Source organism: Rhinolophus sinicus, linkage group LG14 (assembly GCF_036562045.2).
Source record: "Rhinolophus sinicus isolate RSC01 linkage group LG14, ASM3656204v1, whole genome shotgun sequence".
NCBI classification, from domain to species: Eukaryota; Metazoa; Chordata; class Mammalia; order Chiroptera; family Rhinolophidae; genus Rhinolophus; species Rhinolophus sinicus.
In genome coordinates this window covers 49,190,590-49,211,949 of record NC_133763.1, presented here as the reverse complement: position 1 = coordinate 49,211,949, position 21,360 = coordinate 49,190,590, and the positions used below count along the sequence as shown (strand labels likewise).

At 44.4% G+C, this 21,360-nt stretch overlaps 1 protein-coding gene across 2 annotated transcripts in view; it reads left to right on the top strand.

Annotated features, from left to right (window-relative positions):
* Positions 1-1,550: 1,550 nt before the first annotated feature.
* NOTCH2 (notch receptor 2) overlaps positions 1,551-21,360 on the top strand; it is a 156,146-nt gene continuing 136,336 nt past the window's right edge. Inside the window, exons 1-2 of one of the 2 annotated variants that reach the window (XM_074319094.1) lie at positions 1,551-1,654; positions 9,210-9,327. Coding sequence is in view for 1 of the 2 variants with exons in the window: in XM_074319093.1 (XP_074175194.1) it covers positions 10,128-10,200 (73 nt within the window). In the remaining variant the exon portion in view is untranslated. Of the gene's footprint in view, positions 1,655-9,209; positions 9,328-9,907; positions 10,201-21,360 lie in introns of those variants that run through there. The other variant, XM_074319093.1, reaches the window with a different exon arrangement.

Sequence of the window (21,360 nt, the reverse complement as noted above, 5' to 3'; positions counted from 1 at the left end):
TATTCCCTAAATAATCATTAATATTATGGTTTCTCAGACCTCTACCTAAATTGTTTCCTCTGTCAGTCATATACTTGCCCCGACTCAGGAGATATATATATATATAGTCTCTACCTGGCAACACTGAATTCATTGTTCAAGGCCTAATTTGTGTCACCTCCCAAGAAAGTCTTTCCGATTTGCCCAGAGAGCCTTTTTTGTGGATATTTTTGCACATATTTCTATTGTGGCACTTATTTTATTGTGTTGTGTTGTTTGGTTTATTGCTTGTCTCCCACTAGCTAGAAGCTTCTCAGGAGCAGGGACAGCCCTGTTCCTACCTATTTCCTCATTGGTTTCACATAGTAGGTGTTCAATAAATGCAGGGAGAGGAAATTATAATGGGCTGAAGAATAAGAACAGGAAGGGATGAACTGCTCTTTTAAGAGGTTTCAGAGTGGAAGGAAAGAGAAGTTTGTCTGAGCCAATAATAGAAAGTACATACGTGTGTGCACGCACATGCAATAAAGCTGGAAGAAAATCGTTGGCTGAGGCGATTAAACCAGTAGAGAGGGAGAGATGAATGACCACACCAATGGGGGCAGATGGATAATGAATGGCAAAATGGTCTTGGAAAAGGCAGAAGGGATGAAATCAACAGTCAGTGCAGAAAGGTTTGCATGGGGATAAAGGAAAGACTTCTCTGAGAGACAAGGGCAGGAAGAAAAGGTGGGTGCACGAGAGATAAGGGGTGAGGCTGAGGGAGAGGGGTTGGGGGACTGCTTAGATGGCCTGCCAGTGTGGAAAGGGGAGGGCTCATGAAGATTTTACAGGGGAGGTAACATTTGAGCTGGGAGATGTCTGTAGCGAAGTGGGAAGTGAGGCCTTTTGCTGGGAAGGAAACGGAACAGAAAGAGGGAAAGAGGGCCTGAGGAGAATGGTAAAAAGTCTTGCACTTGCCATGGAGGTCATGGTGGGGGATGGTAGTAAGGTTAGAGAGCCGGGGCAGGGGATTCTTTTGGGCTGATCCGTTTCAGCTGCTGACGGGCCCACCATTCACCCACTGGCCTTGGCAATGGAAGCAATACGGGAGGATTGTCTGCAGGGGTTGTCTCAGCAATAAGATGGTCCACTCTGGACACAGACCCCAATACAAATATGGAATGCAGAAACTAACAATGCTACATATGACAACTATGTAGCCACAAAGGAAAAGATTTATGATCTCTGGATTCGCTGAGAAAGCGAGATAAAAAATGGATCCATGTCTTGGTGATAACCATTTGAAACGTGCACATGAAGGAACAACTAAATAAAATACATCCAAATGTCATCAGTGGTGGTACTATAGGTGATTTTCCTTTAATTTTTAAACATATATATTTTTTGTTTATAATTTCAACAAAGATAGGGCCATAAATAGAAATGGTTCTTTCCCTCACTTTCTTTGTCTTTTATTAGGTACACTTAGAAGAGAGTATTCAGAGTAAAAAGGTGTAGTGTGGAACCATCTGCTGAGTCGTCTGACCTTCTCTCACCTGGGGGACAGCAGTAGGGAATGGAGTCCTTGAGTTACCCCACGGTTGGAGGCTGACGAGCGAGAGGTTGGACATCGTGCTATAGGCACAAAGGAGGGATGTGACCAAGTCTTCGTCTCAACAAACTTGGAGACCAGGTTGGTGGGAAAATATTATAACAGGACGGCTCATTCCGTGCTCGCGTGGGTAGTCTAAGAAATGGACGGGATTGGATCCCTGAGGCAGAGACCTGTGGGGAGGCATGTGTACCATGCTGAGGTCAGCTGTGTGCCCCTGGGAGAAATCAGATGGACCTGGGCCGTTCCCCTGCTTACAGCTGTGTGCTTGGGGGCAGCTTCTCGGGTTTCAGTTTGTCTGTCTGTGAAGTGGGAATAATACCTGCCCATAACCTCGTTGGAGCATGACAAACAATGAGGTAGGGACGGTGCTTAATCCCATACCTGACACACAGTAAGCAGCCCGTAAATGTTTGCGGCCATGATAATTATGAGTGGGATTATTGGTATTGTTATCCACACATATTGATGATGGAGGGAACTCACGTAGACTGGAGGATTTTGAATTCTTCAGAGGGCCTGCAGGGAGGGGTCTGAGGACACTGCGGGCTGAGCCCTCTCACCGCTGTGGGTTCACCCCAGGTCTCCGGGGGGAAGAGGGAGATGTACAAGCAGGAACTCCACACTGCTTCTTCTTTTGCTACTTCTTGTGCTACTTCCCACTTCTAAACAGGTGCATGTCTCTCCAGGGCACCCTATCACCTTCCTCCCACTCTTCTGGTTTTCTTCTCTTCAATTCTTCTTACTTCCTTTTTCTCCTCCAAACCCCCAGTGGTGGATGAGTAAGGAACGCTTGTACTCCCTTTTGCATGTTCCAAGTTTGCCTTTTTGAAACTTGGAGGTTGTCTCCTAAAGCCAGGAGTTTACCTAAATCGGGCTATATCCATCTGATCTGTTCCTTGAAAAATAACTCCCCCCCCCCGCCACACCATTGTCTTGAGTAAATACTTTTAAAGGATACCCATCAGTAGACAGACAAGGATTCTGGACCATAAGAGATCCATTAAGGAAGGCTATTCTGAGGTCTCTGTATCTTGCAAAAGAAACCAACAGGGGTGTGACCTGTCCACAAACCTCTTCCCAGCAGTGAGGTGTACTTTCCTGGACTCAGATGTAGGTATTAATTATAGATACTAATGTGGGAAACATTCTCTGTGTTGCCAGCGTCTGTTCTTCTCGTCTTGCTGAGACTTTCAGTAATTGTGAGAAGAGGGAAGGAGTCGAAGGTGTGACCGAAAAGTGATTTGCCCCGTGGTCTGAACAAGAGAATAACAGAGTAGTTATAGTACCTGATTCTTAACAGGAATCAGAATGATTGAAAACAAAAACAAGTTGGCATCCAGCTCGGACACAACCTACAGCACTCCACTGCTGAGTTCCAATTTCACAGTCCATTCCACAGTGACGAGTAACAACGATGTCCTTTCAGCTTTGTTGGAACCCTATTTGTCCATGTACAAGGTCATTATCTTCAGCAGCAGATACCTGCTCTGAGCCCAGCAATTACCACCTCCGTCCCTGCACACATTAGCACATATACACAACACTGATTTGTACTTTCCTATGAAATTACTCTTTCCCTTTTTAATTAGAATGTTTTCAGAAGCAAACCCTATCGTTAAGGCCATGTGTGCTTTATTATAAATACCAGTTGCCAGCCATTAATTATCTCCTGATGAATTACTTTAGAAGGAAGGTTTTGTATGTGTGTGTGTGTGTTTTAATGCTTGCTTTTAAAAATTGGGATTTCATTTGGAATTTCACGTAATAAAGAAATGTTCCCTTTTCTTCGGCTCCAGGGGATTTGGATGTGATCTGCACTCAGACAGTACGAAGAATTTTTTTCATACTTTAAGGTGGAAGCTTTTTGTATGCCTGGATCTCACTGCTCAAGAATGTCTTGGCTCATTGTGAGGAGAGACTATAAGAACGTTGGGTAGAAACAATCGAATAGTCTCTGAGAACAAACACCTTAACGTTTCAGAAATATCCAGAGTTGCATAACCATTTTAGTGACTGAAGCCCTGCAGCTCATTCAATAATATTGTGGTTTGATAATTACAGAGTTTTGGATTTCTGCTGCTCATGAATTGGGGAGATAAACCTGACCTGGTTTACCCAGCTCAAGTCCTTTTTCACATCATATATATGAAACGTATACACACATTTAGGAATTGAAGTGTAATACCTCCCAGCATAAAATACTGCGATGTTTAAGTCAGGCTGTACTAAAATGAGCATTCTTATACTGTTTCCTGCTCATGGATAGCAGAGAGTTTTGGATTCCTAGCTCAGTTGTACAGGGACCATTCATCATATAGTACATACACATGAGAAGAGTTCATTATACAAGGACAGTCTTCAATTGTGCTCTCCTTGACATCCATCAAATGGAGAGACTCACATTCCTAAAAGAGCAACAGTATGTCAGGAAGCCCCCATGACAATTTCTTATGTTGCTTATACCCTTAATCAGAGCAGAGACAACTATGTCTCCGCCCCCTTGAAAGGGCCTGACTGGTTCCTAATTCTAAGAGCTAGTTTGAATCTGGAGATTGACTCGTGCCTTCTGGAACTCGCCCTCTGGTTGGCTGCACCTGGTAGACCTCAACATATGCATTCACTCTGGGCTCTATGTGAGGCAAAGAACCAGCTATGGTGGGTGGGGTTTACAACCACGAATAAGAGAGAGTTCCTGTGGTCACACTGTTTATAGTCCAGGGGTGTGGGGACAGAGCCAGGAGTGCAGTTTCCAGGCTCTCAGCCTCACGTGGAAAGGTGCTGGCTCAGGTAGTAAATGGCCATCAACTGTGGCTTGTTGGCCGTCAGCTGTAACCAGTGAGCTATTGGCCACTAATATAACTGCCATGGCTATGCTTGCAGCAAAAGAGGGACTAGCAAGATGATGGTGGCTGAGCTGGCAAGAGCGGATTGCAGTTATCAAGTGGGGTTGGTTGGCAGAGAGAGAGGTGGATGGCAGGTTGCGGATAGTGTGGCTCCTGCTTCCTGTGTCTCCAACCCAACCGCCAGCAAGACTATAGTGGTATGACTTCCCTATCTATGGCTCCGTGGGTGTTCCTTTTTGGCCTCACCATGTCCTGCGTTCTTATGTGGGGAGTGGGACCAGAGACCCCGCAATGCCACACTGCATGACAAGGGGTACAGGCCACCTCGGTCCATTCAGATCTTGCAGGCTGGGGACAGGACAAAATGAAAGTGGCCTTAGAATTAACCACAGTGCTCTCCACTTTCCCATAGCCCTGTGCGTTATCTCTGTTGTAGTTATATTGTTTGTTTGTTGACCCCCACCCTCCACTGTGCACTGTGATCTCCTGAGAATAGGAGCTACAGCTGGCTCATGTCTGTATTGCCACAGAGTCAAGGGTGTGCTTTGCAGAGGGTAGACTCCCTCACAATTCCATTAAATCAAAGAATGCATTTCTAGTGACAGTGGGTCAGCTTGTTCTGCACCAATATGGCAGTGATAAGAAGCTGGTGGACCTTTGCCCAGAGGTCCCTACACTAAAAATTGTCTTGGATGAGCGTCACTCTGTTGCAGAAAGAAACTGTGGAATGAGACTGAATCAGAAGTCAGACGTAGGGGGGTTTGTCTCAGCTCTGTCACTCACTACTTATTCAACCTCAGGCAAGACACCTAAACTCTCAGTTTCCTCATCTGGGAAATGGGGATAATAATGACTGGCTTGGCTGTTTCCCACGATCGCTTTGAGAATCAAATGAGATAATAACTTAAAAGTTTTTTTGGAAAGCCTAAAGCACTGCACAAATGGAAGGCATTATTTTGCAAAAACCTTTCCTTTCATTCCTGTTTCCCTGGACACTTCATCACACACTGCTGGGTTCCTGGGTTATGTGCTGAGACGTGTGGAGTAGCTCAACCTAGGCTTGATATGGACCCCAGAATCTGTTCTGCAACATCTATAGTGTTTACCTGATGCATCCTGGAATGCTCCAGAACACCTGGACATTCTGTCACTCTCTCCAATTCACACGGCTATACATGCCCCTCATTCAACGTTTATTTAAAACACACATTGTGGTGCATGTATGTGCACTAACTACTGTGCTAGGAACTGAGGCAAAATAGACAAATAACACAGGCTCTCTGCCCTTAAGGGGTTTTACAGCCTCCTGGGTCTGAGAGAACAGACATGAGAACAAAGTAAGTGCCAATTCTGCATTTGTTTGGGGGATGTGAATTTTAATTAGTAAAAACGTACATGCACATTTTCAGTTTCCACTACAACAAAAACTAGGGGTGGCCCTTATTCATGTTTTTCTATTATTAGTGGTCTGTAGATTTTAATGTGAACTTGGAGATTGAGAAACAAATTTTTTTTCAGATCAGTGAAGCTATGGAACTTGAAGAGCAATCATTGTGATTAGTTATAATATCACCTGGTAGTTTTCCTGCCAATTTCTCCTATAAAGTGGAACTTGCTTTGACTCAAAGCAGTGTCTGTGGGGAAAACCATTCTGCACTCCAGCTGAACCGTTAAACAGCGGAGCATGTTTGGGGCTGAAATCTCCAGGCACATCTTTGACATTTCGTGTCCTCAGCTGCTACTCCTGTTTTGAGACAGCACCACAAGACCCCCTGGTTTCTGCTAGGGATCGGGGAACCAGTCACCTAAACGCACACAGTGGAATTTAGGCTTAGCTTGCGGGAGAGCTCAGTAGTAGGAACCCTATTTCAACGCAGTTCCATCCTTTAAATCAGTCAGGCGACTCCAGCTCTCGCAAAAGCAGTCAACAGCCACTGCTGCTAAACTGGACCACAGTTTCCCTCTTCCAGCTACATCGATTTCTTATCTTGCCTGCTTATTTAATCTACCAAACCTCCTTTTTCTTCTCCTGTGTTTTCTATATCCGCTCACCATGCCTCAGGATATGGAAGTCATTGCTGATGGCCCATCCACCTTTCCTCTCTCATCTAAGCGGGTACTAAGCTTAGGAGCCAATGCCCAGCTTTTCTGCATTCCCACAGCCCCTGCCTAAGTCCTTGCCTTCCCACTTTAGGGAACAGGCTCTGGTCTCTATTGTTCACCAGTCTCTGTACTTGTTGCAAAGAAACCTCTCTTTTTAATTCCAGCTTCGGCAAACACTTCATCACACATCCCTGGGTTATGTGCTGAGATGCGTGGTGTAGCTCAACCTAGGCTTGGTATGGACCCCAGAATGTGCCTGGAAGAGTTTAGACCACTAACCATGAGAAGTCTCCTCTTCCTCTTTACCTGATTAATCTTTTGGTCCTCTAATTCTTAGACCAGCTGTTGAGATCTTCCTGGAAGCCTTTCCTGATTGCCCCTAGGCGGAGACAGGTCTCACAGTCCCTCAGCTGTCACACTGGGTCTTAATTGTTGGTTACTCATCTCTCTGGCTTTATCCCTCTACCGCTCATACCGGATCTGGCCCATAGTAAATACTCATCCAAATGTCAGTTGACTTACTGGTTCTCAGCTCTCAGTCTTTGTCAATTCCAGTTTCTTCCCATGATTTTCAGCTCCCCTTTTTTTGTTTTCTTTTTTACTAATTTATATCCATAGCTTCCTTCAAAACATATTTTTAAAAACACCTCCTCAGACATAGCCTCCTACTTCCCTTCATAACATTTTACTCTTTACTCTCCTTGTCCTTATGGGAATGTATGCAATAAGTTTAGCATTATAACAAATCCCACAAAAGTTATTATACATGTAGCATAATGATGGCTTTCCTTAAAAGAGTAACCTTGAGAAAGTCCGCACCTATTGTCATAATAGTGTCACAGCCACAGTCGTTTCTGGACCTGCTCTTCGGGGATGATTACATTGACATCCTTCTGAATATATCTCAATAGGGACAAATTTCATCTTTGTGGGTGGTTTTTAAAATTCATATACAGCCAAGTGACTACGAACTATATTTAGTGAGGAAAGAGAACGATCAAGCTGGTAACTATCAGTCAGCAGCTAAAACGTAGTGTTATTATCTTTCTCTGAACATATTTGCACAAGGGAAATTCCAAAACAATTGGACTATGTTGTTTTTGAAAAGAGTTTCTAGCATCCCAAGGTGACTAGTTTCACTAATAGCACTTGCTGATCTATTATAAAATGCTTATGAAAATCCGGTTTGGAACTTCACAGGCCGCTGATCATACCGCTTTGTACTTGTTTAGTGCCATTTTACCCTCTAATTCAACATCTATTATGTGATGGACTCTGCGAATGAATAAGGCTGTGGGCCTTACCCATAAGGGACCTCCTGATCTAGAGGAAAAGATAGAAATACAGACAGTCCTGTGTGAAAAATAGATATGAGTGTCAGATAAAGAACCAGTACAGTGGAGGGACTGTCTGTCAGGGGTAGGAATTTGTTACAAGGTCGGCAAAGCCTTCTCAGGACTGAAGGGTAAATGATTAGAAGTTCGCCAAGAGGAGGAGGGGAGGGGACTCCAAGTCACTCCAAGTCAAGGGAACAGAAGGTACAGAGACTGAAAGAAGAAGATATGTTTGGGGGGAATCTCAACTCATTCAATACTGTTATTGTGTAAAGTTCACAATGGGGCAGAGAGGACAAGAGAGCGGGCCCAATGAAGTGAAGGCCTTGTATTGACCATTTTTAGAAGTTTGGACTTTGTCCTCTAGGAGCCAGGGAGAGGCTCTGTGGGTAGGATTTCCCTTCCCGACAGGATCATAAACCTCCACATCCAATTAGTCACATCGGGTTGCCCCGCCCCCCTGTCTTTTTCTTTTTCTTTTTTTTCAAGATTGTCTCCAATCCATCCCTTCCTTTCTATTTTGACATCTAACTCATTTGTTCAGGCCTTCATCACCCATGCCTGCCTGGCCTGTTTCATAAACTCCTCACTAGCCCTCGGACTCCCGTTCATTCACCTTTTGCACCTAACAATTTTGCACAGGATTATCAGAGCGACCTTCCTTTCCATCGAGTCTCACTCCCGTTCAAAAACCTTCAATGGTCTTTATTCTATGACCTGAGAGATAACTATCCCCCCTTCCTACCCACCCCTCCCTCTTTTTCAGCTTGTCATTCAAGGTCCTGGTCCCGACCCCCTTTCCCTCGTTGACTCCTGTCACTGCGAATAGTGCTAGAATTCATCTACTTCTTCCCTTATCTGTACCCTTTTATGGTGGCTCTCCTCTGGAATGCTGTGCCCACACAAACTTTTTCTTGGATTTGTTTCAACTCTTTTCTTACAAAAAACAGGCCCACTTGTACTCATACCTGATTCCATCCCTCACTCTCCTGCGCTGGAAGTAACCGCTATTCTGCTTATATTCTTTTACTACATACTGTGTGGTGTGCATCCATAAATAATATATATGGCATTGTTTGGAAACATAAATAGACCTACATGGTATACTTTATATCTCCTTGTGCATTAGTTTTTTCACTACCATTTTATTTTAAAAATTTATTTCTATTGGCATATATGAACATGATCTTTCAATTGCTGTGTATTTTATTTTCTAAATATACTATTCATTATCCATCCATTCCTCTATGGGTGGGATTTCAGGTTGTTTCCCATTTTTGGTATTGCCAACAACGTTACAATGAATATCCTTAGCTGCTCTCCTCGTCCTTACAAGTTTTACTAACCTTTCAGAATCCTGCTCTCATCCCAGTTCTTCCATGAAAGCCTACCCACAGCAGCTACGTCTAGATCCTCAAAAGTAGCTTGAGCACCGTGAGACTTTAGCACCATTCCAACTGAGCCCCGCAAAGTAAGGCGCTTAAGAAACATTTGCTAAACGAGTGAATGCATGCGTGAAGAATGAATGAATGAATGAATGAATGAGGCAGCACAACCCAGTTGATGGCTCTGTTCATTTTAAATGGGCTCTGGCGCCTTAGCCCCCATTTCCTTCTTTGACAGCGCTGGCCGTCCCCCGCATTCCTCCAGCCAACCCGGGGTGTGTGGCTGTGTGTGCGTGTGACGGGGGCGAGTCCTTGCTCCCGGGATGAGCGCCGGCTCCCCCTGCAAGTTCACGATCTCAGTGCCCCTAGCGTCTGAAGTTCAGCGTCCTAACACCCACCCCTGTTGGCAGAGGCCGGGCCCCGCCAGGCGCTCCAGCGCCGAAGGCGTTAAGGCGCGTCCGGACTCGACGCGGGTCGGGCCGGCAGCGGGGTCTGAGGGCTCGTAGTAGATCCCTCCGCGCGCGGCTCGGCCGGCGCTTCTTCCTGCGGGAAACCCCTGGGTGCCGAAGGCGGCGGGGCCCGGCCGGGGCGACAGGGGGCGGGGCTTGCGGGGGGAGGAGGCGGCCGAGGCGGAAGGACACACGAGACTGCACACTCGAGAAAGTTAGAGCCAAACTTCGGGCGGCGGCTGAGGCGGCGTCCCGGGCACGGCTGACTGGGGGTGCAGGGAGTGGAGGCGTCAAGCCTGAGCTTCAGGGCGCAGCGCGAGGCCGTGAGCCACCCAAGCGGGAGGAGGAGAGGAGAAAGTGGGGGCTCCTCTGTTGGGACCCCCTCTCCATGTGGATCTGCCCAGGCGGCGGCGGCGGCGGAGGAGGCGACCGAGAAGATGCCCGCCCTGCACCCCGCTCGGCTGTGGGCGCTGCTGGCGCTGTGGCTGTGCCGCGCGGCCCCTGCGCGTGGTGAGTATCGGGCCCGGGGGTGCTGTCCCCGCGCCCTGGTCGCGCACCGCCGCCCCCGCCCGCCCATCTGGGGCGACCGTTCCCCCCTCTTTGGTCCCCTCGGTGCGAGAAGGCCGGGCTCTGCCGCCGGCGCGGATTGAGGCCACTTGGTTCCAGAAAGTTTGGGCATCGTGGGGGCCCCCTGAGCGCGCCCCTTCCCCCGCGCCCCCCGCCGCCGCCTGGTCCCCTCTGCCCGTGGCCCCACACACGCCTCCTCGGCCGGAGGAAGGCCGGGCAGCGAGGCGCAGAAACTCCCCTTCTTGGGTGCTGGAGTTCTAGGAGTTGGGCAGTCTTGCCCTTTTGGTTCCGCGTTTCCTGGGGTTGAAGGGGAACCGAGGGCGGGCTGCCTGCGACAAACCCCCGCTGGCCACCGACCGCAAAGGGGCTGAGCGAAGGAATGCCAGGTTCTGGAGTGGGGGATCGGCAGGGGCAGGGCCTCCAGCCCAACGGCTTGCACCCTCACAGCCAGAAGTAGCTGTGCCAAAGGGGAGGCACACAATCCGGGTGGGTGGGGTTGCTGTGGATGGGGCCAGGGTTTCGCGGGGCGCCTGAGTCTGACACTCCGAATCCACAGTCGGGACGAATCCGAGGTGTTGTACAGAGTCTTTGAAAGGTGGAGGCAGGCACAGTAGGAGAACTGGTGTGGCTGCATGCTGGGCCACATGATTTAAAAATCTCAACTGCTGTTATTCTTTCCGAGGCGCGCAGCTCAGGCGCTGTCTCGGTCTGTGTCCAGCCCCAGGAATGTGGTGTGACGATCACCAACTCCTCTAACCTGGCAGCAGGGTTTGCTGCTCTTTTGGCAGGTTGGGGGTGGGGCAGGGGTGGGTGAGGAAAAGTGGAGACGGTCATTCAAAGTGCTGCCTTAGCAGGCCTCTTTCTGGTTGGATATGTGCGCGACAATTTCTGAACACGGCTGGACCAAGGAAAGGAAATGCAAGCATTTCTTACCCATCCCACCCACAATTTCAGATTCCAAGTTTGTTGGGACCGTTTAGTGGAAAGCGCTGGGGTTTTGGAGCTTCATAATCCTGGGTTCTAATCCAGCGCTGCTCTATGAACTCCCCAATAAAATGGGAATGAAATTACCCAGCTAATAGGATTAATCGAGAGAATGGTATATTAAACCCATGGCAGTCAAAAGATATTCCGAAAGGGCAGGGCTGGGTTTTATTTTTTTCTGAATCTCTGCTTCCAGTAGGATAATAGCTAGTGTCTGTTTGTGGAGCAGCAAGGTGCCCCTTCTTTTCCTAGCCTGATCTGAAGGAGTATTTTACCTTGACCAAAAAACTGGTACCTGAGCTATGTCTCTTTACAAAGAAAAGGTAAGAAGATGATGAGCTTCAGAAAAATTTGCTCTTTGTTCACTTTCGACAGGCGGGGGCCCTGCCCATCATCGATGTTTGAAAGAGAACAAGGTTATTTCTCACCGTGCTGGGTTGTTCAACACCAACGACCGTGTTTCCCCGAAAATAAGACCTAGTTGGACCATCAGCTCTAATGCGTCTTTTGGAGCAAAAATTAATATAAGACCCGGTCTTATTTTACTATAAGACCCGGTCTTATCTAACATAATATAAGACCCGGTGTTATATTAACTTTTGCTCCAAAAGACGCATTAGAGCTGATGGTCCAGCTAGGTCTTATTTTCCAGGAAACACGGTAGGTCTTTCTTGGGAAGTTCAAATTCCATACACCTCTAGGTCCCTAAGAATTTCAGAAGTGGGCCAGGGGCTGTGTGATGATGATCGAAACTGTTGTGTCAGAAGCATTTAACAAAGCACGTAAATGGTGTTTTTGCCTTTCCTTTTTCTTTGAGTGGAAAGCTTTTGGTCTACCACTAACTTGTTTAAGTAAATAACTCAACCTTCATGATTTGTAGGCTCCTTACCTATGGAATAGAAATACAGAAGCACCCTACTTCAGAGAGTTGGAGGGAATGAGAAATATGATTGCAGAGATTTGCAAAATTAAGTGTGAAATGATAAGACAGATGTCAGGCTTCTCTCATTCTAGAACCTCAGTATATAGAAAGATACCCTTTTTTATACTTCTGCACTGATGAGGTATTGCTATGACTAGCTGACTTAGGTGGACACATTGAGTGTTAGTCAATTAGTTCAAAGGACAAGATTTAAATATTTTGATTTTTAGGCAGGTGTTCTTCAGGTGCTAAACTGCAATAGAAGAGATTAGAAACCTGTTTCTTAGTACAAATCTTAAACCTTTTTCAGAGTCTGGCAGTGAAGCCTTCTTCACTCTTCTTAATCTTCTACTATCATTTGTGTTTTGCCAAGGTACCAATTGTAACACACCCTTCCCAACTTTTGAGTGTTCCTGCGTTTGGCTTGTGGCCAATTGTTAATTTAAACATCACTGAGTTCCTAAGGCAAAGAGCTGTCAACCCATCTGTCTGATTGTCTAAACAGCTATCCAAGACCACCCTTTTCCCCTTGTTTTCTTTTGCTGTGCAATGTGAAGTGACTCCCTGGTTTTACAGCCTGCTAGATAATTTCTCAGCCACATTCTTCCCTTGCTTAAAAAAAAAAAAAAAAAAAAAAATCACAAAGAGTAATTGTTGTTGTGTGTGTGTTTTTTTTCCAGATGGAGATGAAATTCATCCCCAAACTATTTTCCTTGATCTTTCTTCTTGTTCTTTCTATATTATTATTCGTTTTGGGGGTGGGGAGAGAGGGATAGGGAAGAGAGGGATCATTTCCAGTCTCTCTTTTCTGTTTCCTGATGTTTTGATTTTTAAAAATGTTTACTCCCATCTCCTTGGCATCTGTCAGCCCCATTCCCACTCTCCTGCCTCTTCTGTAGGATTCTTGTGGCATGGAGGAGTAACTTCTGGTTCACGTGCACTGTAGTTGCTGACTTCGGGACCTTTAGAAAAATGTTTAAATTCAGTGGGATATGGTTGGATGCTTCAGAGCAGCATTACAATACATTTTAAAAATATCATACCCACAGAAATTCTATTTTGCCCACAACATTTGCATTGATCTAGTTCCCACTCTCTGATGCCATTCTTAGTGGTCCCCCTTCTTGCCCTGTCCACTGTGAGAGAACAGAGCTGCACGTCCTTGGCTGCCTCAAAACCAGCCGGGGTGATACTGGGACCCAGCACCCAGGGATTCTGATGCTGGCGGTTTGAGCATCTGTGTTTTTCAAGGTTTACAGGTCATTCTGATACAGTAACTTGGTTGGAGCCTATTGACCGTTCACGACTCTGCCTTCAGGTGTGAGTATGGGGCCTTTCCTTCTTAATTGTAATACTTTCCAGAATGAACCTGACCTTAGCCATTCCAGGCTGGAACTCTCTGTGGAACATAAAAGCTATAGAGGATAATGCCATTTCTTCTCATTCACCTGGGCACAATACATCCTCATTGTCTCTTTAGAAAGACTTCATGTATTTGAATTATATGATTATAAATCCTCCATCCCTTTTGCTTCTCTGTTATCTCTTTTTCTTCAAGCTTTATGTACAGAGGGGGGCCAAAAGAAATGTATACACATTTTAAGAAAGGAAAAAACTGTATTAAAATTGTAATAATATATACCAATAACAAAAGATGAATACAAGTCATGTGTATACTTTTTTTGGCACCCCCGGTATATATATATATATATATATATATATACACATATGTATATACATATATATACATATATACATATACATATATATATATGTATACTTTCCAGAATGTATATATATAAATGTATATACATATATAAATATGTCCTTAACGGTTTTAGAGTAAAAAAATTCTAAGCCACAATTTGGATGAGCATATAATAAGAGATTTTGCATTGTTCAGCTATTGTGTTTATGCTCTTTATTTAAGTGCTTCCTGTCTTGCCATCTCTATCTGATGTCACAACTTGAACATTTCGTTTTTCTCCCGTCCTTTCCAGATTCTCCTCCTCTCTTCCCTTTCGCTGCAAATGACATGACATCAAATGGTTCCTTTTTTTTCTTCTGCTTTTCTCTATCAGTCTGCCGCCTGCATAATATTTCGGACAGAGTAGGAGCTAGAAGAGCAGAAGGCCCCTCCAGGTCTCGTATTAATTAGTCTTGTGATGTTGTGGGAAGGATACTGTCCTGTTCGGGTCCCCTTCAGACTCCCTGAGCCAATTTACAGCGTTGACACAAGAATCTCTCTCTTTTGGTCCTCAGTCCCCTGCCTCATCCCCTCTCCACACCACTTCCATCTCTTGGACAAATGAGCTCATGTCCACAAAACACTTAGAACATCCTCCAATGCTTATCGTGAATCTGGGCTTGAGGGAAAGAATTGTGTCTCCACACTTGTACCTAGTGTGGTACCTTGGAATCTAGTAGGCTGTCAGTAACTGTTTGTTCAATTGAACAATTGCTTTTAGTTATTTTCTTATTTGGTGCTGCTGTGGCACTCCAAGGCAATTTTCAAAGAAGTGTTTGCAAGAGTTGGTGCTTACCTTACATTTGGGGAAAAACCAATTTTTTTCCCTTCCCTAGATGTTTTATTTAAACTTGCTATTTTGAACTTCTCTCTCTCCCCTGTAGTTTCTTCTCTCTTTTTCTGATAACTTCTGCAATTCATAAAGGTCACTTTGACTTTGGAATTTTGCCCCACAGGCGCTGGCACCCACCCCTGGCCTCTCACTTCAGTTGCTGCTACAGCTTCCTCTATGACTAGGCCAGCCTTTTCTATTAGTTTGCCCAGAGTTGCCAGCCCTGTGTGTAGTTTGGTCATTTTCTGAACTGTTGGAATAGTCTTTTTAAATTTTTGAAGTTAGAGTTAACTAAGTTTATGTTCATTTAGGTGAGTTTTTTGAGATTTTTTTTTTTTTTTCATTGTGAGCTGGGTGTTGCCAACTTATACCAGACTGAGAGAACATGCACATTTGGTAAAATTTGTTTTTTCCCCCCCACCAGGAAAGTTCCCTGAAAACCACTACCACCAACAAAAGCTCCTAAGATGAGACTTGATAAATAAATGTCTGAATGAGCTGGGTAGTGCGTGCAACACGATTCACTCCTTGAGGGCAGGGACTGTGTCACACGCGTGTCTTCTCTGGCCAGTGACACTTGTCTGGTAGATGCTCAACAGACAGAACCAGCCAAGTGGCAGGTCTTGGTCTCAGCACCTGTGACTCCCCGCTCTGTCCTTTCCACCTTTCGGACATGCTGGAGGAGAGGCTGATGGTGAGTCCGGGGTGTGTCTTTATGCTCCTTTCTCCTTTGAAGAGAAAAGATCAGTTGAAAGCTGACCCCACCTACAGACTTTTATGCTATCTCTTTTTCTTAATTACTGGGTAGCTGGACTTTTCCTCTCTGTGGATTTGTGGATTGGCTGGCACTTTAAAATTCATCTGATCTTTCTACCCATCCCATGGTGGATGTGACCCTCTTACAACATCCTGGTCGAGAGGTAGCCTGCCTTCTCTCTGCTTGAACACCTCTTAGGATAGCCAGCTCTCTGCCTCTGGGGGCAGGTAGTCCATCGGGAGACAGCTTGAATTCTTAGAAGGATCTTCTGTTCAGCTGTACTCTGTCTTCTTATGACTGACTTGCCCCCATTGGTGTGTTCTCAGGAATTTGCCTCATAAAGGCCTGACCCCGGGTGGGTGACAGAATCCCAAAATGGGACCCTTTACTGAATTGACACCTATCCCTCCATTAAAGGAGCTTAACCCACCGAGGAGCATGAAGACAATCACGTCTGGAGTGTTCTCCTGGGGATTCTGAGTCAGTGGGTCTGGAACAGTGTCGGAGAATGTATATATTTCAGAAATTAGCCAGGTAATTTTTATATTAGGGACGTTTTGGAATCACTGCAGAGTGAATCGGGATGCTAAGGGTTTTTTTTTGTTGTTTAGTTTTTGTTTGTTTGTTCTTTGACAGTGCTAGAGAAGTGGGTTGCTTTGACTGGGTTCTGTGGTCGTTTTTCTCTCCTCGAACGTGCTTGCTTCTTGCTGAATGCCTAGCTCACTAGGGAGAAGGCAGCTGCTAGAGCTTCTCCTAAGGCTGGTAAAATTCGTCTTGTCTTCATAAAAAGAATCTGCCAACTATCCAAAGTCTTAGGACTGCTGCATGTGTCATGCGTGACGTTGGTGGAAGCCTCCTTACCCCTCCATCGGAATGTTACCTGAAGTGCCAGAGTGCACAGATGTTCCACACCCTTTTGGGTCCATTACGGAGTTCTGTCCTCAGCCTTCCTGCATGCTGCTGCCTTGGGGGTGTCTGCCTTCTTAACCCATGAAGACGTATCTAATGTCAGAGGTTTCCCTCGGATGTGTTCGTGTAAAAAGATATCAGGGTCGCCTGTTCGAGGCAGTCCTGCTTCTGGGGTGTCTGGGTTGCCGTAGCAAATGGAGTCAAAACAGGAGAATAGAGGAGAAATCAAGGACCTCCTGAAGCAAACAGAGCAGTCTGCACGAAGGGGCCCAGACAGGCTCCTCTGACAAAGACACTCGATGGGAAGAAGGAAGTGGCTTCAGATCTGCCAGGATTTGCTCATGGCCTCTGGCTGGGACGAACTGTGATGGTTATTGGGAGAGGGGGAAGGTTTGCTGGAGATCAGTTCTTTCTCTCCTCGCTTTAGAGGGGAGACATCATGGCCTTAAGCAGAAGAGGAAAGCCAAGAAGAGGGGATGCGACAGGCTGTGTAGGTTGGAATGAGAAAAGCGAAGTAGTTATTTTGTTGACATATTTATACATGTAAATATATGTTTCTATATAATACTGTGGGAGAAGCGCTCGCTGTCGGCTCTAAGAGTTATCTTTGGAGCTTGGCTCTCTCGGTGGTGTGTTGGGGAGGACGGTGGGGTGTTTTCCTCCTTAATGTGTGTATTTCCCTTAGCATCACGTGGTGGGGAACATAGGGAATGCTGCTCTTCTAGAAGTGTGGGAATCCCTGGCCAAGTAGAAGATAGTACAGTCTTGCCCCCCAGGAGCTGACGTCATCACGGAGAGAAGACAGATGACCACACCATGAGGAATACAAAGTCCAGTCATTTGGTCACTTCTCTGTGCTCCCTGAAAGCGGTTTCCTGCGGTCAGGGTGACTGAGAGCTCTGGGGTGTGGGGGAGGGGACGCTGGGTACCCCAGGAAACAGCGACCCCCACTTCACCCCTGCTGGGCTTGGCTGATGTTCTCCTCTTTCTCTGCTGTAATTTAGAAGTATCAAAACTTGACTCGGGGACCAGACAAAGACCCCTTTGTCTGGGGAGGGTGTAAATATAACTTGGGCACACGTTGTGGTGTCTATTATGTCTATTAGTGGCTTTGTGGCAAGAGAGAGGGCTGTGTTCTCAGGCCTGGATGCCAAGCCTGATCTAGGCCACGTTAAGGTAGAAGAATCATCTTTGGAGGATCTAGTTCTCAGGGGCAGGAGCTGAAGGAACTTCTCGTCATAGCCCGGCGATGACTCTGGTCACACCCAGAGGTGCTGCCTTCGGTGGCATTGATTAATCACACTAGCATCTCCCTCACCCTCTTCAGGGTGCTTGTCTTGGCAAAACCCTGTTCTACCAGCTCCTCAAAGGTGGGGCTTTACTAGCTCTGACTGAGCAAACTCTTGGTGGTGGGGGAGGGGGTGGCCATTTTGCTGTCCCTTGCCACTGTTGAGTGGCAGGCCAGTTCCCTTGGTCCAGCTCTGGGGATCTTGGTCTTCTGGGCAGGCAGTGAGGGCCTGGGTCTCTCTTGCCATTGGACTGAAGCACCGTCCCCACAGGTCTGCCTGGGGCAGTTTTTGGTCTTCAGCTTTGTTCCTGTGGCAGGATATTGGCAGCTGGGCAGTCACTCTGGGTCTTTGACTACATTAGCCAAAGTCGTGCCAAGACAGTCATTGTCTCCCAAAGACAGGGTGGATCCATGGGTGTTGCAGAACCTGTTTCTCGGTGAAGAGTAGCTCTCCCACCTTCACATCTATTTATTCGTGTGAAGAAAGCATGTGTGTATTTTGTGAGGTAAGGAAAACATGATGATACTATTTTGATGGGAGTCAGATATTGTCTCCTTAATAATACGTTGTCTTTTAACAAATAGCATCCCTTTAAAATACAGTTTTGCTTGCTGAATCAAGGACTCAAGAGGCTGTGGTTCAGGGCAGGTGCATTTTTGGATCGTTGTTTGCTTCTTTTTCAGCTCTTTTTATACTCATGCCTCTTTTGTGAGGAGATTCTGGAAGGCTTTTATGCCTCAAAGATGAAACAGCCTACGTATTTAAACCAGTACCTAACAGGGAGAGATTACCCTGTTGCCAGACTTACCCAGCATATGAGGAAGAATAATTGAATACTGTTTACTCACTAATATATTCTGTTGAGTTGTTGGATATGAATGGAAAACTAGATAGTACTCATGTGTTAACTTCTCTAAATGGTAAATGTGGTAAGCTGCAAAGAAACTTTTGCTTAATTCTCTGCTTTCACAAAGTGTCAAGACTCACTGAAGTTTGAGGACGTGTGTATTTTGATTATTCTTTTGATTATGTTTTTCTTTGCTGTGAGCATGCCTTTATTGATTTGCTAGATCTTTAATTGGAAACATCAAGAACATTTACTTTCTTACGACATTTAAAATCACTTTTTAAATCTTTATGAGGATTATTAGAGAAAAAAAAGTACCCTGTGAATTGTTTGAGTCTTTGGCATTATGTTGCTATTTAAACTATGTAACAGTATATCATGGCTCCTGTGACACATACTTTCTAAAAGATTTAAGGAAAATAGTTGTAACTAAAAACAAACATTGTAACACTTTAAGGTAGGTTTACATAGCAACAGAATTATTTCTTATGTTTACACATAATTAACTCATATTTATACTTTGTTCATTTTCTCTGGCACCTTTACAAGATTTTCTGGGGTGGTTATTTTAAAAGTAATTACATTTAAAAGTAGTTAGAAACATTTGGAAAATCAAGAGAAGTATAAGAAAAATACCCACAATCATACCACTGTTAGTATTTTGGTGTACATCTTTTGGTCTTTTTTTTTTACCCTTAGTCTTAGTTTTAAAAAGTTGTTGAATACATCATAATACATATACAATTTTCTGTTCTGCCTTTCTCTGGTGGCTGTATTTTTCATATTTTCAAAAATTTTTAATGAATTGAATTTTAATGGTTAAATAATATTCTAATTAATGGGTTTACTATGTTTTGATTGGTCTCCTTTGATTTGGTTGCATATTTGGTTGGTTCCATCATATATATACATATATATGTGTGTGTGTATATGTGTATATATATATGTATATATATATATATGTATATATATGTATATATATGATACTGATCATATTCATACAGAAAGAAATTTTCCTCCATAGGATTTTTCCATTAAGTTAATTTCCAGCAGAGAAATTATATGTCAAAGAGAGTGATTTTAAAAAATTGGGAAACAGGATGAAAAAAAACAACAACAGGAAATTATAAGAGAAAATTAAAGTCTTCAATAATCCTATCACCTCCAACCAATACTCATGGTTACTATTTTGATACATTCCAGACAGTTTTTTTTTTTTATCATTATTATCATTGGGACTTTAGCGTACATATATTTTTATCATCTGCTTCTGCACCACTTAAAATATTGTGAACATTTTCCCACATATGTAAATATTGTTTAAGAACATGGTTTAAAGGCTGCATACTGTTCTATCTTAAGAATTTTTTAAATTGAAATCTATTCTCAGTTTCCAGTTTTTATCATTATAAATAATGCTGTGGTGAACATTCTTGCATATAAATCTTGGTAGGAATATTTATTTCCTTAGCATAAACTCCCAGAAGTCCAATTATTGTATCAAAGAGTATGGACTTTTCTGTAGCTTTTGATACACACAGCCAAATTCCCTTCTACATAGTCTACTCAGTTATACTTCCATCAGCACAATATGAAACTATCAATGGTCCCAACCATTGTCAACCCCAGTTTTTATTTTTAAAAATCTTTACCAATTTGATAAGTGGTAAGTGCTACCTCATCTTAATTTGTCTCCCTCATTACAGTGATGGCGAAGGTTTTTTCCTATGTTCAGTGGTCATTCCTATTACCTTTTTATTTATTTGTTTTGGAAAATTGTTTCTTTTACCCATCAAGGTGTTTATGTTTTGATGACTGGTTTGAAAAAGTTCTTTATTTAGTACATTAGTCCTTTGTCTATCCTAAATAGGGTACAACACATATGGACAGGTTAAACTATGTCATATCAAGTTGCTACCAATAGTAATATAAAAAGTATTTATTTGATAGGTTCCTTTTTTTATCCTTCGATTTCGAATGAGCTCTGTCAGTTTTCTAGGTATTTGTTCGCTGGTATTTTCTGTAGCTACTTCAAAATTCTAATCAGACTGTATCATAAAGGTACAAACTTTCAGTTGTACTTGCCCAGGAAATGTACGTTTACTTTACGACATTACATTTACTTTATAAAAAGTATTAAACAGTATATTCGGGGGCCAAATATGTGATTTTTGGGTGGGTGTAGGGGCATCAACTCCTGTTCTGTCTTCCTAGATATCCAAGATTTGGGAAGTGTGTAACAACCCACTACCAAATCTAACATTCTGACCGTGTTTCCCCGAAAATAAGACCTAGCCAGACAACCAGCTCTAAGGCGTCTTTTGGAGCGAACATTAATACAAGACCCGGTCTTCTATTATATTGTATGATATTATATAAGGCCCGGTCTTATTTTACTATAAGACCGGGCCTTATATAATATTGTATAATATAAAAGAAGACCGGGTCTCAGGCCTTATATAATATTATATAATATGAAAGAAGACCGGGTCTTGTGTTAATGTTTGCTCCAAAAAACGCCTTAGAGCTGGTAGTCTGGCTAGGTCTTATTTTCGGGGAAACACGGTCATTGATTGCGTACAGTGGTCTAGCCAGGCCACTTGGTCAGACAACAGGATGACTAAGATTCCCTCTCCTCCCCCCTCACCAAATTGATTAGTTGTGCGACAGAACGGACTGAATCAACCTGTTGTTTTGGCACCCTGGGGACACCACCTGTTTCTTCCATTTCTCCTGCCAGCCTCGCACCACGCCAGTGCAGTGCTGGGTGCACAGTGGGTAGGAGATGAGTGTTGTTGCTGAGGAATGTTGTAATA